This window comes from Salvia splendens, chromosome 12 (genome assembly GCF_004379255.2).
Source record: "Salvia splendens isolate huo1 chromosome 12, SspV2, whole genome shotgun sequence".
Taxonomy (NCBI): domain Eukaryota; kingdom Viridiplantae; phylum Streptophyta; class Magnoliopsida; order Lamiales; family Lamiaceae; genus Salvia; species Salvia splendens.
In genome coordinates, this window is record NC_056043.1 from 8,455,616 (window position 1) to 8,472,022 (window position 16,407).

The window sequence follows — 16,407 nt, forward strand, 5'->3', positions numbered from 1 at the left end:
AAAATTACTCCCCATATCTCATAAAAATATACCCTCTTTTTCAGTTCATCTCATAAAAACATATATTTTCTAATTAAAAAAATTTTGATACTCATTCTCCCTCGACAATATTTTAATTATTTTTATTTCTTGCATTAAAAATCACAGGGAAGGAAAAAGTAATAAGCATGGAGTACTCCATTTAGTTATAGCATTAATCAATTGATAACAACCAAAAAAATTGAAAACTAATATAGACAATAATGGAATTCAAAATTTTGTTGGTGTTTTGGTGTAAATATTCAAAGAGTGATAGTATTATATATAGAACACACATACATTCATACAACGCCTGGGCATATATCTCTCTCTATTTCAATTTTCATCTTATCTCCCTTGTCGTCCTAGCTCACCTTCTCTATCCTCTCCCTGACCCCCCTGAGTGCCGCAAGCAGCGCTATCGTCTGTGGAGGTTGTATTTGATGCCGCAAAAGGGGGCGAAACACTGTTAGGAGGAACCCTACCTCAGACTAGCCGCCTCAACAATTAAAACCCTAGATCCATCAGATTAACATACATATACATATATTTTTTGTTGATTTTCGAATCAAAAAGATGGCGACTTCTGCGCCTCAATCTCAATCTCAATCTCAGCCTCCCTCCGCTGACGAAGAACTGCTCAAGAGGAGCACCGATTGTGTTTACTTTCTTGCTTCGCCTTTAACTTGCAAAAAGGTCCTTTTTCCTTTCCCTGTTTTTCCTCTCTGCGATTTTTTACAGTGTTTTCTATGTGTATTTTCCACACTTCCTGTGATTTATTTGAATACAGACAAATTCGATTTTTTGTTAATAATTCCACTGAGAATTAGATCTTCCTTGGGGAGGATTGTAATGTTTTTCCGTAGATTCTTGGAATTTAGTGAAAGATTAGGGCCTTAATTTAGGATTTATTTTCAAATACTGGTTAATTTCGGTTAGGATAGTGCTTTGTAGTTTGGCCTTGGGAAAATGACGAATTTTACATACATAAGTTTGATCTATTTTTTCCTGCATTCATGTCTTTATCTGTTTGCATCAGAATTTGATGTTATCATTAAAAGTGCTGAACTCACAACATGCTTGGGTTAAGGAAGGTATGGAGGAACGAATGACTAATTTACCTATGAAAATTGTAGATTATGTGTTGCTGTTTTGTTTCTTAGTTTCCTTTCTTGATTAGTGGAATGGATGATTAGTGTGAGGAAGGAAGATGTATGATTATGCTGATATGATTCATTGATTTCTAAGATACTACATTTTCCTTACATTGGATAAGATTCTGCTGAGCTAGTAGATAAAAACCCTCTCTGGAACAATACATCCCTTTGCTGAAAATATTGTTATAGATTATGTTCTGTGTATGCTTGTTGATTGATTTATATCTTGTAATTTTATCCTTGTGGGAGTTGGGTAAAGTTTTGTAGAGATGTATTCTTATATTCAAAAGCAACTCCTTGCCCAGATTATTCATGCCAGTCAATTTTTTGATTCTGTAGTACAGGAATTTTTATCCTTCATGGTGTTTCTCCTTTAGAAAATTTCTTGATGCAGTAATTAATTGGAATTTCTTAATAGAATATGTACTTGTATTCAGTTCTGAAACAACTGATTTCTTATTGGATTTAAGATTACATAAAAATTCAGTTTTGCGCATTCAAAGATTGAGTGATGTGATGATGTCGTTTACATGGACCAAAATTCCACATCAATGATTATGTATTTGAATTCTTTCTGCAGGGAAGCGAATGTGAGTACCGCCATAGTGATGTTGCACGGATGAATCCAAGGGACTGTTGGTACTGGTTACATGGCAACTGCATGAATCCGAAGTGCGCGTTCCGTCATCCGGTTAGTCTGATATGAGTTCTCATATAAAATATTCCTTTTAGTGATGACTTTTCCTGGATGAGCCTGGACTTAATGTGTCTAGTATTTCTGTTGCATTGTGCTGCTTAATAAGATATCCTTTCTATCTCTGTACTTTTCTCTTCAGCCTCTTGAAGGATTGCTGGGAACCCAAGGGCCTTCATCTGCTGGACCCTCTGCACCTGTGCCTCAGGCTGTTATAGGGCCTGCATCACATGGCCAAAATGCCTTTTTCAACAAGCCATCCGCGGCATGCGTATTTTTTCAAAAAGGGCACTGTTTAAAAGGTGATTGGTGCCCATTTCTTCATGCGCCAACTGCCTCAAATACCAAAGCCATACCTGTTCCAGTAACAGGATCTTCTGTTGACTATGCAAATATAAGTAAGCCTTCCAGCGGAGTTGAGAAGCCTTTGCAACAGAAGGTTACACCTATAAATGTAGCCAAATCATTTAATGATACTGCACGGGTAAAACCACTGCCTGCAGTTGAATCTACTGCTCCTAGATATGAATCTGCTGTAAGCAGGAAGGTTCCACAAACATCAGGGAGTAATGTATTCTCCAGGTACAGGACTGCTACTCCTGTATCTAATGGGCACCCAGGCAGCTGGTCCAATCACGCTCAGCAATCTCACCTGCTCGATGAACCTGAAAGCATGTACAACAAGGATGCAGAAGAAGTTTCAAGGGAGCCTTCTCCTGGATTTGATGTTCTTGTTGACGATGAGGGAAGAAATTCTGAGTTCTATCCAGGTGAAGATAGATATGGGATGTCCAGAGAACATGAACATGGGAGTGAATATGAAATTAATCGCTCTGCTGACTACAACTTGATTGCTGCTAATGATGATGATATTTATCTGGGTTGTCATGGTTATGACTCACTTGATCACCACAAGGGACGGTATGCTTGGGAGCAACACCGAGCTTCATCTGAAAGAATGTCTGGAGGGTCTTATCATGAAAGGAGGCCATATGGTCGGCAAGAGAATCATGGTCAAGTTGATGAACATGATCTCAGGCACCGTCTATCAAAGCATAAGAAGCCTAATGGTTTAAGATCTGTCATTAATCATGAACATGCCCGTGATATGCATGTAAGAGAGAGAAACTACTGGGGTTCACATAGGGAGGAGCAACGGAATACCTCGAGGGAGAATTCTCATGGAAGTCGCCTTCGAGGGAGAATACGACTTCCTGAAGGATCGTCTTCTCCAAACAACAGGGATATGATTAGGACTACTGATCGTATCTCCTCACAACCAGGAAGAATCCGTGACAGAATAAAAGGAAGGCCAGAAGAAGCTTCCAATGGTGGTGCAAAGAACTATCGAGGTCCAGACTTAAGAAGAGACTTTGTAGGCGAGAATAACGGTGATTTTGCTAAACCAAAAAGCCTAGCAGAACTGAAGAACCAGAAAAATGCTGATTCTAGTAGACAGGACATGACCGGTCAACAATCACTTGGCAAGAGAAAATATGTGAGTGATTGGCATCAACATAGTGAAAATGATCTTGCATTTGAAGGACCTAAGCCACTACTAGAGATTCTAAAGCGGAAGAAACGTGAAACAAGTGGAACTATTGTGGGTATGAATTCATCGGGCGCTGAGGGTGTCACAGGGGAGAAAGTCCAGGAAGAAAGCGAGGGTGCAACTGAGGAGCCCATTACTCAAATTGGAAATCATAAGGAAGTTGATAAGCCTATGTCAATTCAAACGATGGAGGCAGGAGAGGGTAAGCCAGAAGCTGAAGATGGTGAACTTGGTGAGGATCCAGAATCTGAACCCTATGAGCAGAAAGACGGGGAGTCCGATTATGAACAAATGGGTGGGGAGGATTACGTGATGTATGAGGATGGTGAGAATGGAGATGCTGTAGAGGAATACGTTGATGAAGAAGAAGAAGACGACGATGAGTTTGCAAAAAAGATGGGTGTTATGTACTCCTGAAATCCGAGGCTCTTGACGCAGCCTTTTGTCTTGAGAAGTGGCAAGTTTATAATAGACTCGCCTAATTTTGATTTCAGAAGTAGAGTAGTGCCGTATGTACCATTAGAAACCTCCTTTTAATGTGGAGTATTAAACCTCTGGCTGGATCTTTTCTTTTTCCCTTTTTGTAGTTCCTATATTTACCAGTTAAATTGCTCAGAGTTGGATTATGATTTTAACATCAGAAGATGAATAATAGTTGTTGGCATCATGCCTTTTTCTCCCACATTTCTTCGTACTTAAAAGGTTCTCTGTGGGAGTATGTTTTTATTTTCATTGCAGCCAAAATTTTCAGTTCTAGTTGTGGTTGTGTATAATTGGGAACTACAGCAGTTGGATGTCAAGACCGCATTCTTCCACGGAGGAGATTTGGACGAGAGTGGTGTGAGCCCATGAATAGTGTTGAACAAAGTTTTGAGCTAAGGGCATCATGCTAATGCTCTCGATTTTCTCAACGTAGCTAATTATCTGGAGATCATGAGTTGATGTTGTTGTACAATAACTTTGTACAACAAATATACTTACTATAAAATGAAAAGAATTACTATTATTAATTTATGTCATTTATTATTATTATTAGTAGTATTGTTCTGCTAGCAAATTAGCCTCTTCCAAAATAACCACAAACATTCTGTTGTGTACATATATTTACTGGCTGCACAAATAGTTATGCGTTTACCAAAACAGATACAAAGACCAAAATGACGTGGAGTAGTATATTATATCTTGACGACCTCAAGAACATGTCTTGTCAAATCAAATATGAATAAAATTGGTCTCTCAAAGAATACTTTGTCCTAGAAAACCTTATATTATATGTAGTGTAATTAAAAATAATTGCATTCGGTAAAGAAAGCTTGAGGCTCAACTCAATAACAAATGAACCAATATAATCAATGGTATTCAACTCGGCTAACAAACACATACACAGAGGGCAAAAGAACAGAGATGACAGATCATGCACTTCTAATTTCAAAAGTACATTTTCCACTTTGACGATTCGAAAGCAAAGAGAGAAATTTTGTAAACTGCGAGTGAGAGGGTTGGATATGGACACAACTTAAAATGATTGATCATCACATTTCTGCTCCAAATTCATCGTATCGCAACCCTTCATATCCAACCATGTCCAGCACTTGGCTTTGTCACCTGATAGGATGATACTGTGTGATCCCTCGTTTCGGAGGTAGTTTTCTTAATATGAAGAGCACCAGTGCTGACGGTAATATCTCCACCAGCTGCAAAACCATTTCTTAACCACATCACACCTTCTACAACACAATCATAATCACAGAACTAAGTAGCATAAGAACTACTAGTAATTAACAAGAGAGCACATCCACACACTATGATTCTGTCAAACTGGCTTCCTTGAGCATTCAATATATATTCAAGCATCTAAGACTTTCTGGATGAGAAAATAAAGCTGAAGATTACATTTCCGGAACACTGTATTTAGACATAGTACTGCTTAAGTACAACAAGCTTCACTATTTAAGGCAGATTAATTTTTCATTTTACATATAGTCTTTAGTCCACCAAAATACAAGTGTGTTGTTACTTTTAGGTGCAAGTGTGGGGCAATTGAAAAAACAATATTCAAACAACTCTTAAGATACGGCTTCTATACCAGATTTGTAGTACAATATAGCAGGAAAAATTTCTCAACACCAACCATCTACACCAAAAGAGCCCAGATATAAAGAAACCGAGATAAATAATGACAGTTTCACTTATTTTGTTTCAGTTAGGGTATGATGAGCATGAATGACAAATCAGTAGCAATTCTCAAAATAAAGAGCATATGAATCCTACCAGATAGTAGATAAAATTCAAGATAGGATGATCCAGAAGATCCAGATCAGCAGCTGGGTCAAATGCATCGAAGCACATCTGTAGGATGTGTCACAATGGAAGAAACAAAGTCAGGAAGCAAAAACTGGAAGATTTGAGTCAAATCTAAGACTACAAAAAAGTACAATATATAAAGAATATGTACATTTAATATGAAGATGAACGCACCCAAAACAAGTACACTGGCATACCAACATGTGCATATATATAGAAGGGTGCATAGCAGATATGAGGGACAATATAGAGTTATTCTATTCAGCATCCTAGAGCACAAGAATATCACAGCCCTCTGTCCAGAGACATCAGCCACACCATTTAAGACCAGAATTTAAGGTAACTTCTAATATGGGAAAGGCATTTGGCTATTTCCAAATATATTACTTTGTGAAATACAACTCTCTGTACTATGTGATCTACATGCATCTGTAAAGCATAAGTAGAATTTCGGGGACAACACGCCATTTTTATCTATCTTGGTGATTTCTGTTGAACTTATTTGGGGTTAATTGCCGGAAATAACACAATGCTTCAGAACTTGAAATTTATCATACCTTTAGTTAACTACCTAGATGGGGTTGAGTTCAGGAATGATTTGCAAATCAAATTTCTTTGAAACGGTTTTATTATCAATTTCAGAACATCTTACATGACCCTCAAAATAGAAACGGAGTTATCTTCATGACCAATAAACATTTACCGATTGAACTAACAAGGGTTTTCAAAGTCAAAGATGACTAGAAGTCTAACACAAACCAAAGTATATCATTTCACAAGTTAGACTAAACACAAAACAAGCAAATAGCAATCTGAATCTTAAGAGTAGGATAGGACTTACCATAATGCATCTAACCAGAAAACACACAAAACAAATCGTGGTTACATAGCCAACCTGAGTGAGCAAGAGAGAGGAGTAAGGGAGAATTAGAACATGGACAACCAAATAAGAAAACCCCACAAGAAAAATAAACTTAAAAACCTCCTAAAATAAATCCACCACCACCAGTCCATACTCCACACCATACCTCCTGTAGTTTCTTGCGACGTCCTTTTGACTCCACGGGGAATCGTTGTAGCATTAAGAATAACCTTCACAAAGAAGACATCAGGTTCAGGTTCAATATGAATCCACAAAATGTTACTACAAGTAGAAGAAACTATATGAACATTTTTCATAACCCAAAACCAACCGTACATGAATGAAATACAAATTAGGTTCAAAATAAACTTTGTAAACCAGATTCCGGAAGAAAATATGCAGACAACATTTGAGAATTTTATAAAACGACTCTGCACTGCAATTATAGAATCTTGCAAAGTTATACAGACCAATTTTATCGCAGGCACTAGCGTCAACAGGTTGAGACTATAAATCATACCCTCCCCCTCTAACAGTTTAGATAAGGTTGTCATTAGTTCAAGTAGTTAAGGGGTTAAAATTATTACATAAGTCTGACTATAGTACAAATCAATTGTCTAAGGGAGGAAAATATACCTTCCACCATAGAGAAGAAACCCCAGGGAAGCAAATAAAGAAATACCTGCACATTTCAGGTTCCTCAAACAAAATGAAAAAAAAAAAACAACTGATGCATGTAGACAAGATTAATGTAATGAACCTGCAAAGAACATCTTGGATAAAACTACCACTACATGTACAGGCTTCCACCATAGAGCCAACCATAAAATCATCTGCAACAAATTACAAGAGAGGTCATTTGAGAAAATATGTTCTTTATGAAATGTTTGAATTTGAAACAGCCAGCACCCTACTGATTTACTAAGATAGCATATATTTTAGGTGTTGCAACTTGCAAACACAACCAATATCTTTTAATCGAAATCCATCATCATAGCACAGGGTGCACATCAAGGGAGAATGACCTCCACAAGAGTAGAAACTGGAATTTGCCAATCATTCGGAATATAATGGTTCTATAAATATTAAATAAAGAAATTGTATAAAACATTTGCACCCAAAGAGTGATACATTGTCTAAGAGAAAATAGTATAAATGCATTCAAGAAATGTGGTTGTAGATAGGTCATAGGTGGAACATAAACAAGAGCAGGTTCAGTACACTCAGTACAACATCTCACAAACAAAGAACCTTTATGATTACTCGAATAAATTCCTATCCAGAAGAGATCTAATTAATGAACTTCATCTGATCTAGGTGTTCATTTCTACAGCAGCCCATTCTCAAAATCAAAGAACCCTGTCACATGACAACACATCTTTGTATAGAAGTATAGAACCATAAATTTAATGAACTTAAAAATGAAATCACATGATCCTATCATCTACTTCACACGAGATTAAAACTGGGCAAGATAGTTCACCTGAATGAAATAAACAACACCATTCACTGTGTAAAAGGTGGGCCTCAGACCGTCCGTAGATACAGCACGAGCCTGCCATATTTTTTGAAAGTAAATATTTTGCCAAATAGGATATCGCAATCAAAGCAAGCAAATCATAACGAAAGGATCTAGGTTGAACCTGATAGTAAATTTCTGCCCAAAATAGTACAAGCAGCGCATACGTCGTGAAAAACGCAAGACTTGGCAAATCAAGCAACACGTGATGCGTAATCTTCCCAACAAAAATATCAATCAGAACATAATATTACTCCAACATTAAAGAGAGAATAAGAATGGAATGCAATCGATACCTCTGGTTCCAACTTCTGAACATCCCGACGAAATACAAACACAATGCAGCGAACTAACAAACAACAAAACATAATAATTATTTACATGACAAGGAACTAAGAAACTACTGGATAAAAGAACATCAGGCGAGGTATAGAAAAATTGCATATGAAATGAGAACTTAAAACTAAATGTACATGATACAGACCTCCATTGACCAAGAAATTTAGAAAATGGAATACTTTCTGAGTCGTCCAACCATACTCAGGTACTCTCAACTGTATCCTAACCAGTTGCACCTAGTACAAGGCAATGCAAATAACAAAATCAATTCAATTAACTGTCAACAAGATATTTCATCATAAGTTAGCAAACTTGAAAGATTCTACAAATATAATTAAAAAAAACAATGACATCGAATGCTCGAGAAGTATTCCCACGATGCCAAATTCCAATATAATAAAAGTATACCATTAGATCAAAAATTTAACTTCGACAAGGAAGAGTTGGATTTATGGGTAAAAAAATTCATTCCGCACTATTTATTTGATTTTATCCTGGAAAAGCCAATCCATCATAAAAATTAACGTCGATGCAAAACAAAATCAAATCAAAAGGGCGTGAATAGTTACAAGAGCAACAATTGCGACGATCCCATAAAGCGCAGCGAGGACATGGAAAATACGGTCCTGCCAAGCGGCAGAGTGATTGACTATGTCCCACCAATTCGTGGCGGCCTTGAGGTGGAGCGCCACGAAGGCCTCCTCCGCCGAAAGGCCAAAAAGCCCCGCCACCATATCAGCAGGCCGGGCAATCAGAGATTGAGGATTGAGAAAAATTGGTCCAAGAAAAACCAGAAATTGAGGGTTAATTGGATTTGTTTGGAATTGCGGTGAGGGAAGGAAGGGCGGAGAAGAAAGTATATGCGATGCGTAAACACGTGGATGCGTGTTGGATTTACAATTTACAAATACAAGGGAAGGAGAGAGCTTTTTCGTTTGAATGGATTGTGTTTTGCCAATCAGAACCAAAGAAGAAATCTCTCGACTTCGATCACCCGCTTGGCTCTATTTAAATTTCTAATTTTTTCCAATATAACTATAAATCAATCAAATTAAAACTAAAAATTACACAACATCTCTTTCAATATGAATAATAAATCATGAAAAAAATAATACGTCTGATTATTTGCTTCTAAATACACAATTTTTTAAATCTATATAATTCACTTTTGAATTTTTTCTTCAACAAACAATTTCAATCAATAATTTTTTATTGTATGAATAGCACAATCTAATTTATTGAATGAATGACAAATTTTATGAAATATTGTGTATACATTTGGGAATGTTGGATTTCAAATTACATTTGGTTCGATATATTTACAATTCACTATAGTACAATCGCGATTTGTAGCTGCGCCTATTACATATGTATAGATTAAACAAAATCATCTAACTCTGTTCACAAAAACACATCAAGCTACTGGAACATATAAGAGGTGTTCGGTTTGTAAGATTGTATTCGAGATTAAATTTGTAGCTTTGTTTGGTTCATGAGATTCAACCTCACAATTCAATCCTAGATGAATAATCATGAGATAATTAGTCTAATCTCTATGACTAAAATAATCTCACAACTCAATCCTAGATTGTATCTTATTGTTATTTTTTATTGAAAACCGAACACCAGATGTGAGTTTTATCATACATATCTAAAGTGAAAACTAAAAAAAATATTACTACTAAAATTTATGTATTGGCTTTCAGGTCTGAAATTACCTCTGTTTCCTCTTCTCCCTTACCAAATACTTTTCTTACTTCCAATTTTACTCTCGTCTGATTTGATTCAGTTGTTTGATGCGTTATGGTTTTTCCTTAAATGAATTTCTTGGCGATTTCAGTTGTTAAAGAAGCAAGGATGGAAAGAAGGAACTGGTCTTGGTGTTTCCGAACAGGTTGGTGTTTCAAAATTCTAATCACTATCTATCCAGTGTTTTTCTTTATCTCATATTCAAGTTAATGTTTTGTTAGATTGATGGATTTGAGTTCCCAAAATTTGTGAGGAAACAGAAAAGTAGTCTTTTTAAGGGATCCTGATGCTTGTGAGATCTTATGTGCAAAACAGAGATAGTTTTGAAAAGTCATACTACTAAATGTTAAGCAGCGTATTTATGTGGCATATATTGCAGTCATGGGTAGTTTGTCTTCCATGGTCATCAAAGAGTGTAACACTTTGGCCCTGCTATTCGAAACCATTTTGCATTGCACATGTAGTTTTAAGATATTATACCTCTTTGCTAGTGTACTTGTCGTTGATAGAGGTCCTTAATTAACACAGGCCAGGCTGGAGCCAATAGCAACTGCTGTCAAGAAAAACAAAAGAGGTGTAGGTGTGGGAGCAGAAGAGGCAAAAGTTCGTTCCAATCAACAAATCAAAAGTTAAGAAGGATAAGAAGGATGATGCAGAAGTAAGTAATGAATTTCTGTTTGGAAGATCAATTGATTTTTTTGGTGTACTTTCAGCTACATGGTACTCATGTTTAACTGTTGTAGCTTCAATGATGCACGTGTATGTTATTTTTCATTAGGTTATGTTTTGTGCGGTACAATCATATACTATTCAAACTGCAGCAGGCTGATGAAATGGAAGAAACTTTCAAGTTGCTAGAATATTTGTTTAGTAGAATTGCAAATCCATTTAGATTTGTATGCGCAACTAATAATTTTGATACTGGACATAATCACAAAGAACACTGTTAATGAGATGTATAATGCCTATGAACTTGTTTTGATGACGTTAGAATATACCAAACAATCTTGAAAAGGTTTTTTTCTCAAGCTTTTGGAGATGTCTATGTGAGCAGTATACAACTACTAGAAAATTGTATCCTATTAAAACACTTCAATTATTTGGATTCCTTATTGCCTAAATTCATCAGGAAAGCCAACAACTAGGAGTACTAGAGCTAGGGAGAGTTGAATAAGGATGGATATTGTGATTGTTGTATTGTGGGACAGCCAGTTTCCACATATTTGCATGGCATCAGCATTATGTAATAGTTGATTTACTGTGTGATCATTGCATGTTGTAGTCTCTGATTTATCTACTACGACAAAATATCAATTTAAAAACTCTAGGTAATGCCTTATAGTGAGAGGTACTGGTATGCAAAATATTAAGTTACTTGGCATAAGCAGATGATGCAATGGAACCAGAATCAGGTTCGAATGATAAAACCTGGCAAATGTACTAATGGTGTTTTATTTAAGGAAGTATAGTTTTGGTCTTTGGAATCCAGTTCAGAAATTGTGATCATTTCACTAGGATTAGTAAATATCCCTATTTTCTAATCAGTTCATCTTTTCAGTCACCTGAGACTAAAGTACGAGGCGCCTCAAAGAAGATAAGGAAGGTTCAAGAGTTTGAAAAGAAGATGCAAGAAAAGGAATTTGATCGGGATTTCTTCAGGATGTTCTGGCCAGATAACGTCTGAAAATTTGTTTGTCTCAGGAGTCAGGAAATTGATCTGGAAAAGGTACTTCAGGATGCATGATATTGGCATTTCTGTTCTGTCCAATGACAGTCGTGAAAGTGCTCTTATATGAGTTATGGTTTAGCAGCGGGCCTTCATTGTTATCTGAAGCTTTCCTTCCAATCGAAAGTTATTTCCTTTACCATGTTACTGCCTCTCACCGCAGTTCTCACATAATGTAAAATGAGTGAGAAAATTGGTTCATTATTTTTTCCAGGTAATTCTGAAAAGTTTGCGTATGTCCTCTCCTTTACTAGTAAATGTTATGCAGTGGCTTTTTTTGTGGACAGCTCATGAAGGAAATATAGTGTATATGTATATTGCAAAAAAAGAGGTAACAATGGGGAACACTAATTCTTCATTTGTTGAGTCTGTATAAATAATTATGTATACTTTTTTTGTACGTAAAAATTTAAAATGAAAATTAAGTTGTGAAACATAGAAATAAAATAAATTTTAATTTATGTTCTTGAGTAGAACCGAAAATTAACGAACCCGAAAGTGCAGAACGGAAATTAAACTAAAAATCTCTATCGATCTCATGATAACCGAAATATTCTATACAGTTCTCAGTTACCCGAGAACCGATAAACCGAATCATCAGTCTTACTTAAAATGGGCAAAAATGTGCAAGTCATAAACCCCAAGGACCTGTTGAAAAAATTACAGACTATAAATCTTTCCTATAATTCCCAAGCGCTCGAAGCCCACTGTCAGCTTCACAATTCATCGCCATGGCCGCACCTTCGAGAGAGAGAATCAACCAGGACGGCGTCCGAAAAGCCACGAACGCCCTCCTCAAGTGGAAGAAGAAGTCATTCCTCTCACATTCCCACGACGAAAACGCCGCTAACGAAGAAGAGGCCGACGATTTCATCTACCTCTCCGTAACCCTAAAAAAAGTCCCGCCGCGAAACCTCTCCGCCGCTCCCCACCAAATCCTCCTCCGCCGCTCGCTCCTCTCACAAGACTACACCGCCTCGAACATCTGCCTCATCGTCGACGGGAAGAGAATCACCGCCGAATCGGCGCAGAAGATTCTGCTCGCCAAGGGCATCCCCTTCGTAAAAAAGGTGTTCAAGCTGGGGAAATTGAAATCGGATTACGATTCCTTCGAATCGAAGAAGAAACTCTTAGATTCGTTCGACTTGTTTCTGGCTGACAAAAGCGTGGAGGCGATGCTGCCTAAGGTGCTGGGGAGGGTGTTCTATAAGAAGAGGAAGAAGATTCCTGTGCCGGTGGATTTGAGGGGCGATTGGAAGGAGGAGTTGGAGAGGGCGTGCAGGTCGAGTTTGTGGTGCTTGAGCAGTGGGACTTGCAGCTCGGTGAGAGTGGGGAGATTGGGGGCGATGGAGAGTGAGGAGATTGTGGAGAATGTATTGGATGCTGTTGATGGTGTAGTTGGTATTGCTCCGAGAAAATGGGGTGGGATCAGGTGTTTGCATTTGAAGTTATCGGATTCATTGGCATTGCCCATATATGTGGATGAGGTCTCTGATGGGAAAATGGGATCTTCTTTGGTGAAGAGGAAATAGTTTGGTGATTTTATTCAGTTGCAAGTTTTGGCGAAGATTAGTCTCTGATTGATGAGTAAGTTATTACCAGTTTTGAACTTTTATTGGCTTTGATGAATGGCGATTCTTGTTTGTTCTTGTCAAAGTTTGATTTTGTGGCTGGTTGACATAATTATTATGAATTGATGTTGGAGGAAAGATTGTATCTTGATTTGAATTCTAGGATTATAAATTCTTGAAACATGAGAGGCAATTAGAACTAGGGTAATGCTTCATAGCAAAGCAATTTAAATGGACTAGAGAAAATGACAACTTTGATAGTGGCAACAAAATTACCAATACACTTGATCAAGGATAATCAAAACACAAATACTAATATGAGCAAACAAGCAGCAGCAAAACAGTCGTATAAAGAGAGGGTTTGGTCAAAAGAAGCTTTCAAGCTTGGACATAAGGTAAAGGTAATCTACCTCCTCAAGGTAGATCTTTGTCTGATCCAGCACTCGCCTTCATCTTGACCTCCTTCAAGAATTCGTCTAGACCAAAGGGATCTTGCTCCTTGTCAAACTCAACAGGCATGTCTCTTGGGCCAGACCTCTCGGATGTACCTGTGAATGCCCTGTCAACCTTGACGCATTTTATCTTATCAAGCTGTTCATCGGCACCACCATACATCTCATCATCACGGTCATTCAAAGCAGATTGAGCAGTAAACAGGCCCTTGTCGTAGATGTTGTAAGCGTCGTCCGTGCCAAAACCAAAACCAGAATCCATCCCTTTCTCCTGGTTGAAGAGCCTCTGATCATACATAACTTCACCCCCTCCTGCACCAGTGTTGGCCATCCCAAGAGCCACTTTCTCACTGATATCGCGGTCTCTATCCCGGCTTATCTTCCACTTCTTCCCCTTGCCACCATCTTTTGCCTCCAGTCTTCTTTCCCTCACTCTCTCTCTTTGCCGAATATTTTCCCTGTCAATCTTTCCTCTTTATCTTCTTCTGTTTCCTTGTGGCCATCTCTATATCCCTTTCACACACCACAATCATATAACCATCATCAGAAGAAGCTACTCCACTTTTCTTAATTCTAGCCTTCTGTGCCAACACCCGTAGTTCCATATATTTCTTCTCCTTCATCACCATCTCCCTTTGAACCTTTGAACGTGCTGCAACAGCCTCTCTAGCTTTCTGTTCTCCAACGTACAGAGCCTCGGATAACATAGCATTATTATCACTAATCCGAACCTCCTGCAGCCCACTGCCATCAGCAGCCATCCGTTTGTCGAGAGGAATCACATAGCCTTTAGAATTCTTCCAGTTAGATATGCTAGGTGGGATTTTCCACTCCTGCTGGTCCTTCACAGTCACGGGACGAGGGGGAGAATGCATAACTGGGACTGGTGGAGAACCCGAACCTCTCGGAATTCTCTTGTGCTTGAACTTGGGAGGCTCCAAAGGATCTACCGCCATTCCCACCACGCGAATGATTCTCCCTTTAGCACATGCCGACTGCTGAGACGGCTTATACCTGATGAACGTAGATTCCGCAGACGATTTAGGAACATTTTTTTGGCTGTGAAGCACTCAACCTAACATTCACAATCTGCTCTAATGCAGCCCTGGTTTGCTGTGTTGTCTCATCAATCTCCATCTGCTTCTCATCAAGATCCATTCCATCCTCCTTCGCAACATCCTAGGCAAACACTGGAACAAGATCCGAGTGCTGATAATACACAATCTTCTTCGCATTCTCACCCTGACTCAAAGAATTTGCATAATCAATCCTCCCAATCCCAAATAGATACTACGCGTAATGAATCTCAGGAAACGCCCCTCCATCCCCAAAATCCTCAGGCTTCGACGGCTTAAACCCTGCCCGTTTCATATAAGGAGGCACTGAATTAGCCGCATTATCGAACTCCACCATGGTTCGATTCGATTCGATCAGCGAAAAACAAATGGAGTAGAAATTTTTCGAACGATCAAATCAATCGCAAATTGAAAAAAAACTACTCAAAATCGCGGAGGAGAAAGAAGTTTCAATGCGAACGGAGGAGAAGATGCGTACTGATTATAATACCTAGGGCTGGGGAAAAATACCGAAATACCGAAATACCGGCCTTATCGTACCGAAAAAATATCGAAAATACCGAATTTTTGGTATACCGTGACTTTCGGTACGGTATGATACCTTACCGAAAAATTTCGGTAAGGTAACGGTATGGATTTTCAAATACCGCGGTATACCGCTGCATACCGAAATTCGGTATATACCGTAAATTAAGGTATATACCGTAAACTAAGGTATATACCACAAAAATATAAGCACAATTATATATAAAATATATTTTATATATTTTTAAATTAAAAAATCTATTGTGAAATATAAATATAATTATGAATAAATTATATTTAATTTATTTTTAATATTATAAAATATAAATACTATTCTAAAAACTCTAATTTTCTATTTTAATTGATGTTGAAAGTCAGGTATACCGAACTTCGGTATGGTATACCGAACTTCGGTACGGTATCGGTATGGAAATTCGTCATACCGAAAATAAGGTATACCGAAGTTCGGTATACCGAAAACTTTGGTAAGGTAAAGGTATGATTTTTTCGCATACCGTATTTACGGTAAGGTATACGGTATGGTAGTTTCGGTAAGGTATACCATACCTACCCACCCCTAATAATACCTTGTGTTTCAATTTATAAACCCTCCTTTACAATTCCAATAAGGAAAAGATCGAATATGGCAAGTATATCAATATATTTTTTCCCCTTTTTATGCTTAGTTTCCATCTATAACTTTTAATAAAAGTTATATGCAAGGATGGATCCTAAAGGGGATGTGCATCCTACGTTCGAGATTTATTACAAGGAAATCCGTTCGGTCAAAGCTTGCGGTTCTCTAATTAAAATTTAGGAAAATTAAATAAAAGATTCATTCCTCACTTCGAGCCCAAAGCTAT

At 37.7% G+C, this 16,407-nt stretch overlaps 3 protein-coding genes and 1 pseudogene across 3 annotated transcripts; 2 read left to right on the forward strand and 2 right to left on the reverse strand.

The window, feature by feature from the left end:
- Window positions 1–335: 335 nt before the first annotated feature.
- On the forward strand, window positions 336–4,103 carry LOC121759380 (zinc finger CCCH domain-containing protein 17-like). The gene is made up of 3 exons (XM_042154940.1): window positions 336–714; window positions 1,756–1,866; window positions 2,012–4,103. The coding sequence occupies exons 1-3, from the start codon at window positions 595–597 to the stop codon at window positions 3,836–3,838; spliced, it is 2,058 nt and encodes a 685-aa protein (XP_042010874.1). The 5' UTR covers window positions 336–594; the 3' UTR covers window positions 3,839–4,103.
- A 611-nt stretch (window positions 4,104–4,714) lies between these two features.
- On the reverse strand, window positions 4,715–9,445 carry LOC121758059 (protein TOM THREE HOMOLOG 1-like). The gene is made up of 11 exons (XM_042153499.1): window positions 9,015–9,445; window positions 8,591–8,681; window positions 8,403–8,455; window positions 8,231–8,323; window positions 8,071–8,142; window positions 7,348–7,420; window positions 7,224–7,269; window positions 6,754–6,817; window positions 6,567–6,620; window positions 5,693–5,770; window positions 4,715–5,115 (listed from the first exon to the last, which is right to left on the reverse strand). The coding sequence occupies exons 1-11, from the start codon at window positions 9,177–9,179 to the stop codon at window positions 5,023–5,025; spliced, it is 882 nt and encodes a 293-aa protein (XP_042009433.1). The 5' UTR covers window positions 9,180–9,445; the 3' UTR covers window positions 4,715–5,022.
- Window positions 9,446–12,651: 3,206 nt separating this feature from the next.
- On the forward strand, window positions 12,652–13,452 carry LOC121757487 (ribosomal L1 domain-containing protein 1-like). The gene has a single exon (XM_042153025.1). The coding sequence runs from the start codon at window positions 12,652–12,654 to the stop codon at window positions 13,450–13,452; it is 801 nt and encodes a 266-aa protein (XP_042008959.1).
- A 453-nt stretch (window positions 13,453–13,905) lies between these two features.
- LOC121757488 lies at window positions 13,906–15,356 on the reverse strand (annotated as a pseudogene).
- Window positions 15,357–16,407: the final 1,051 nt, after the last annotated feature.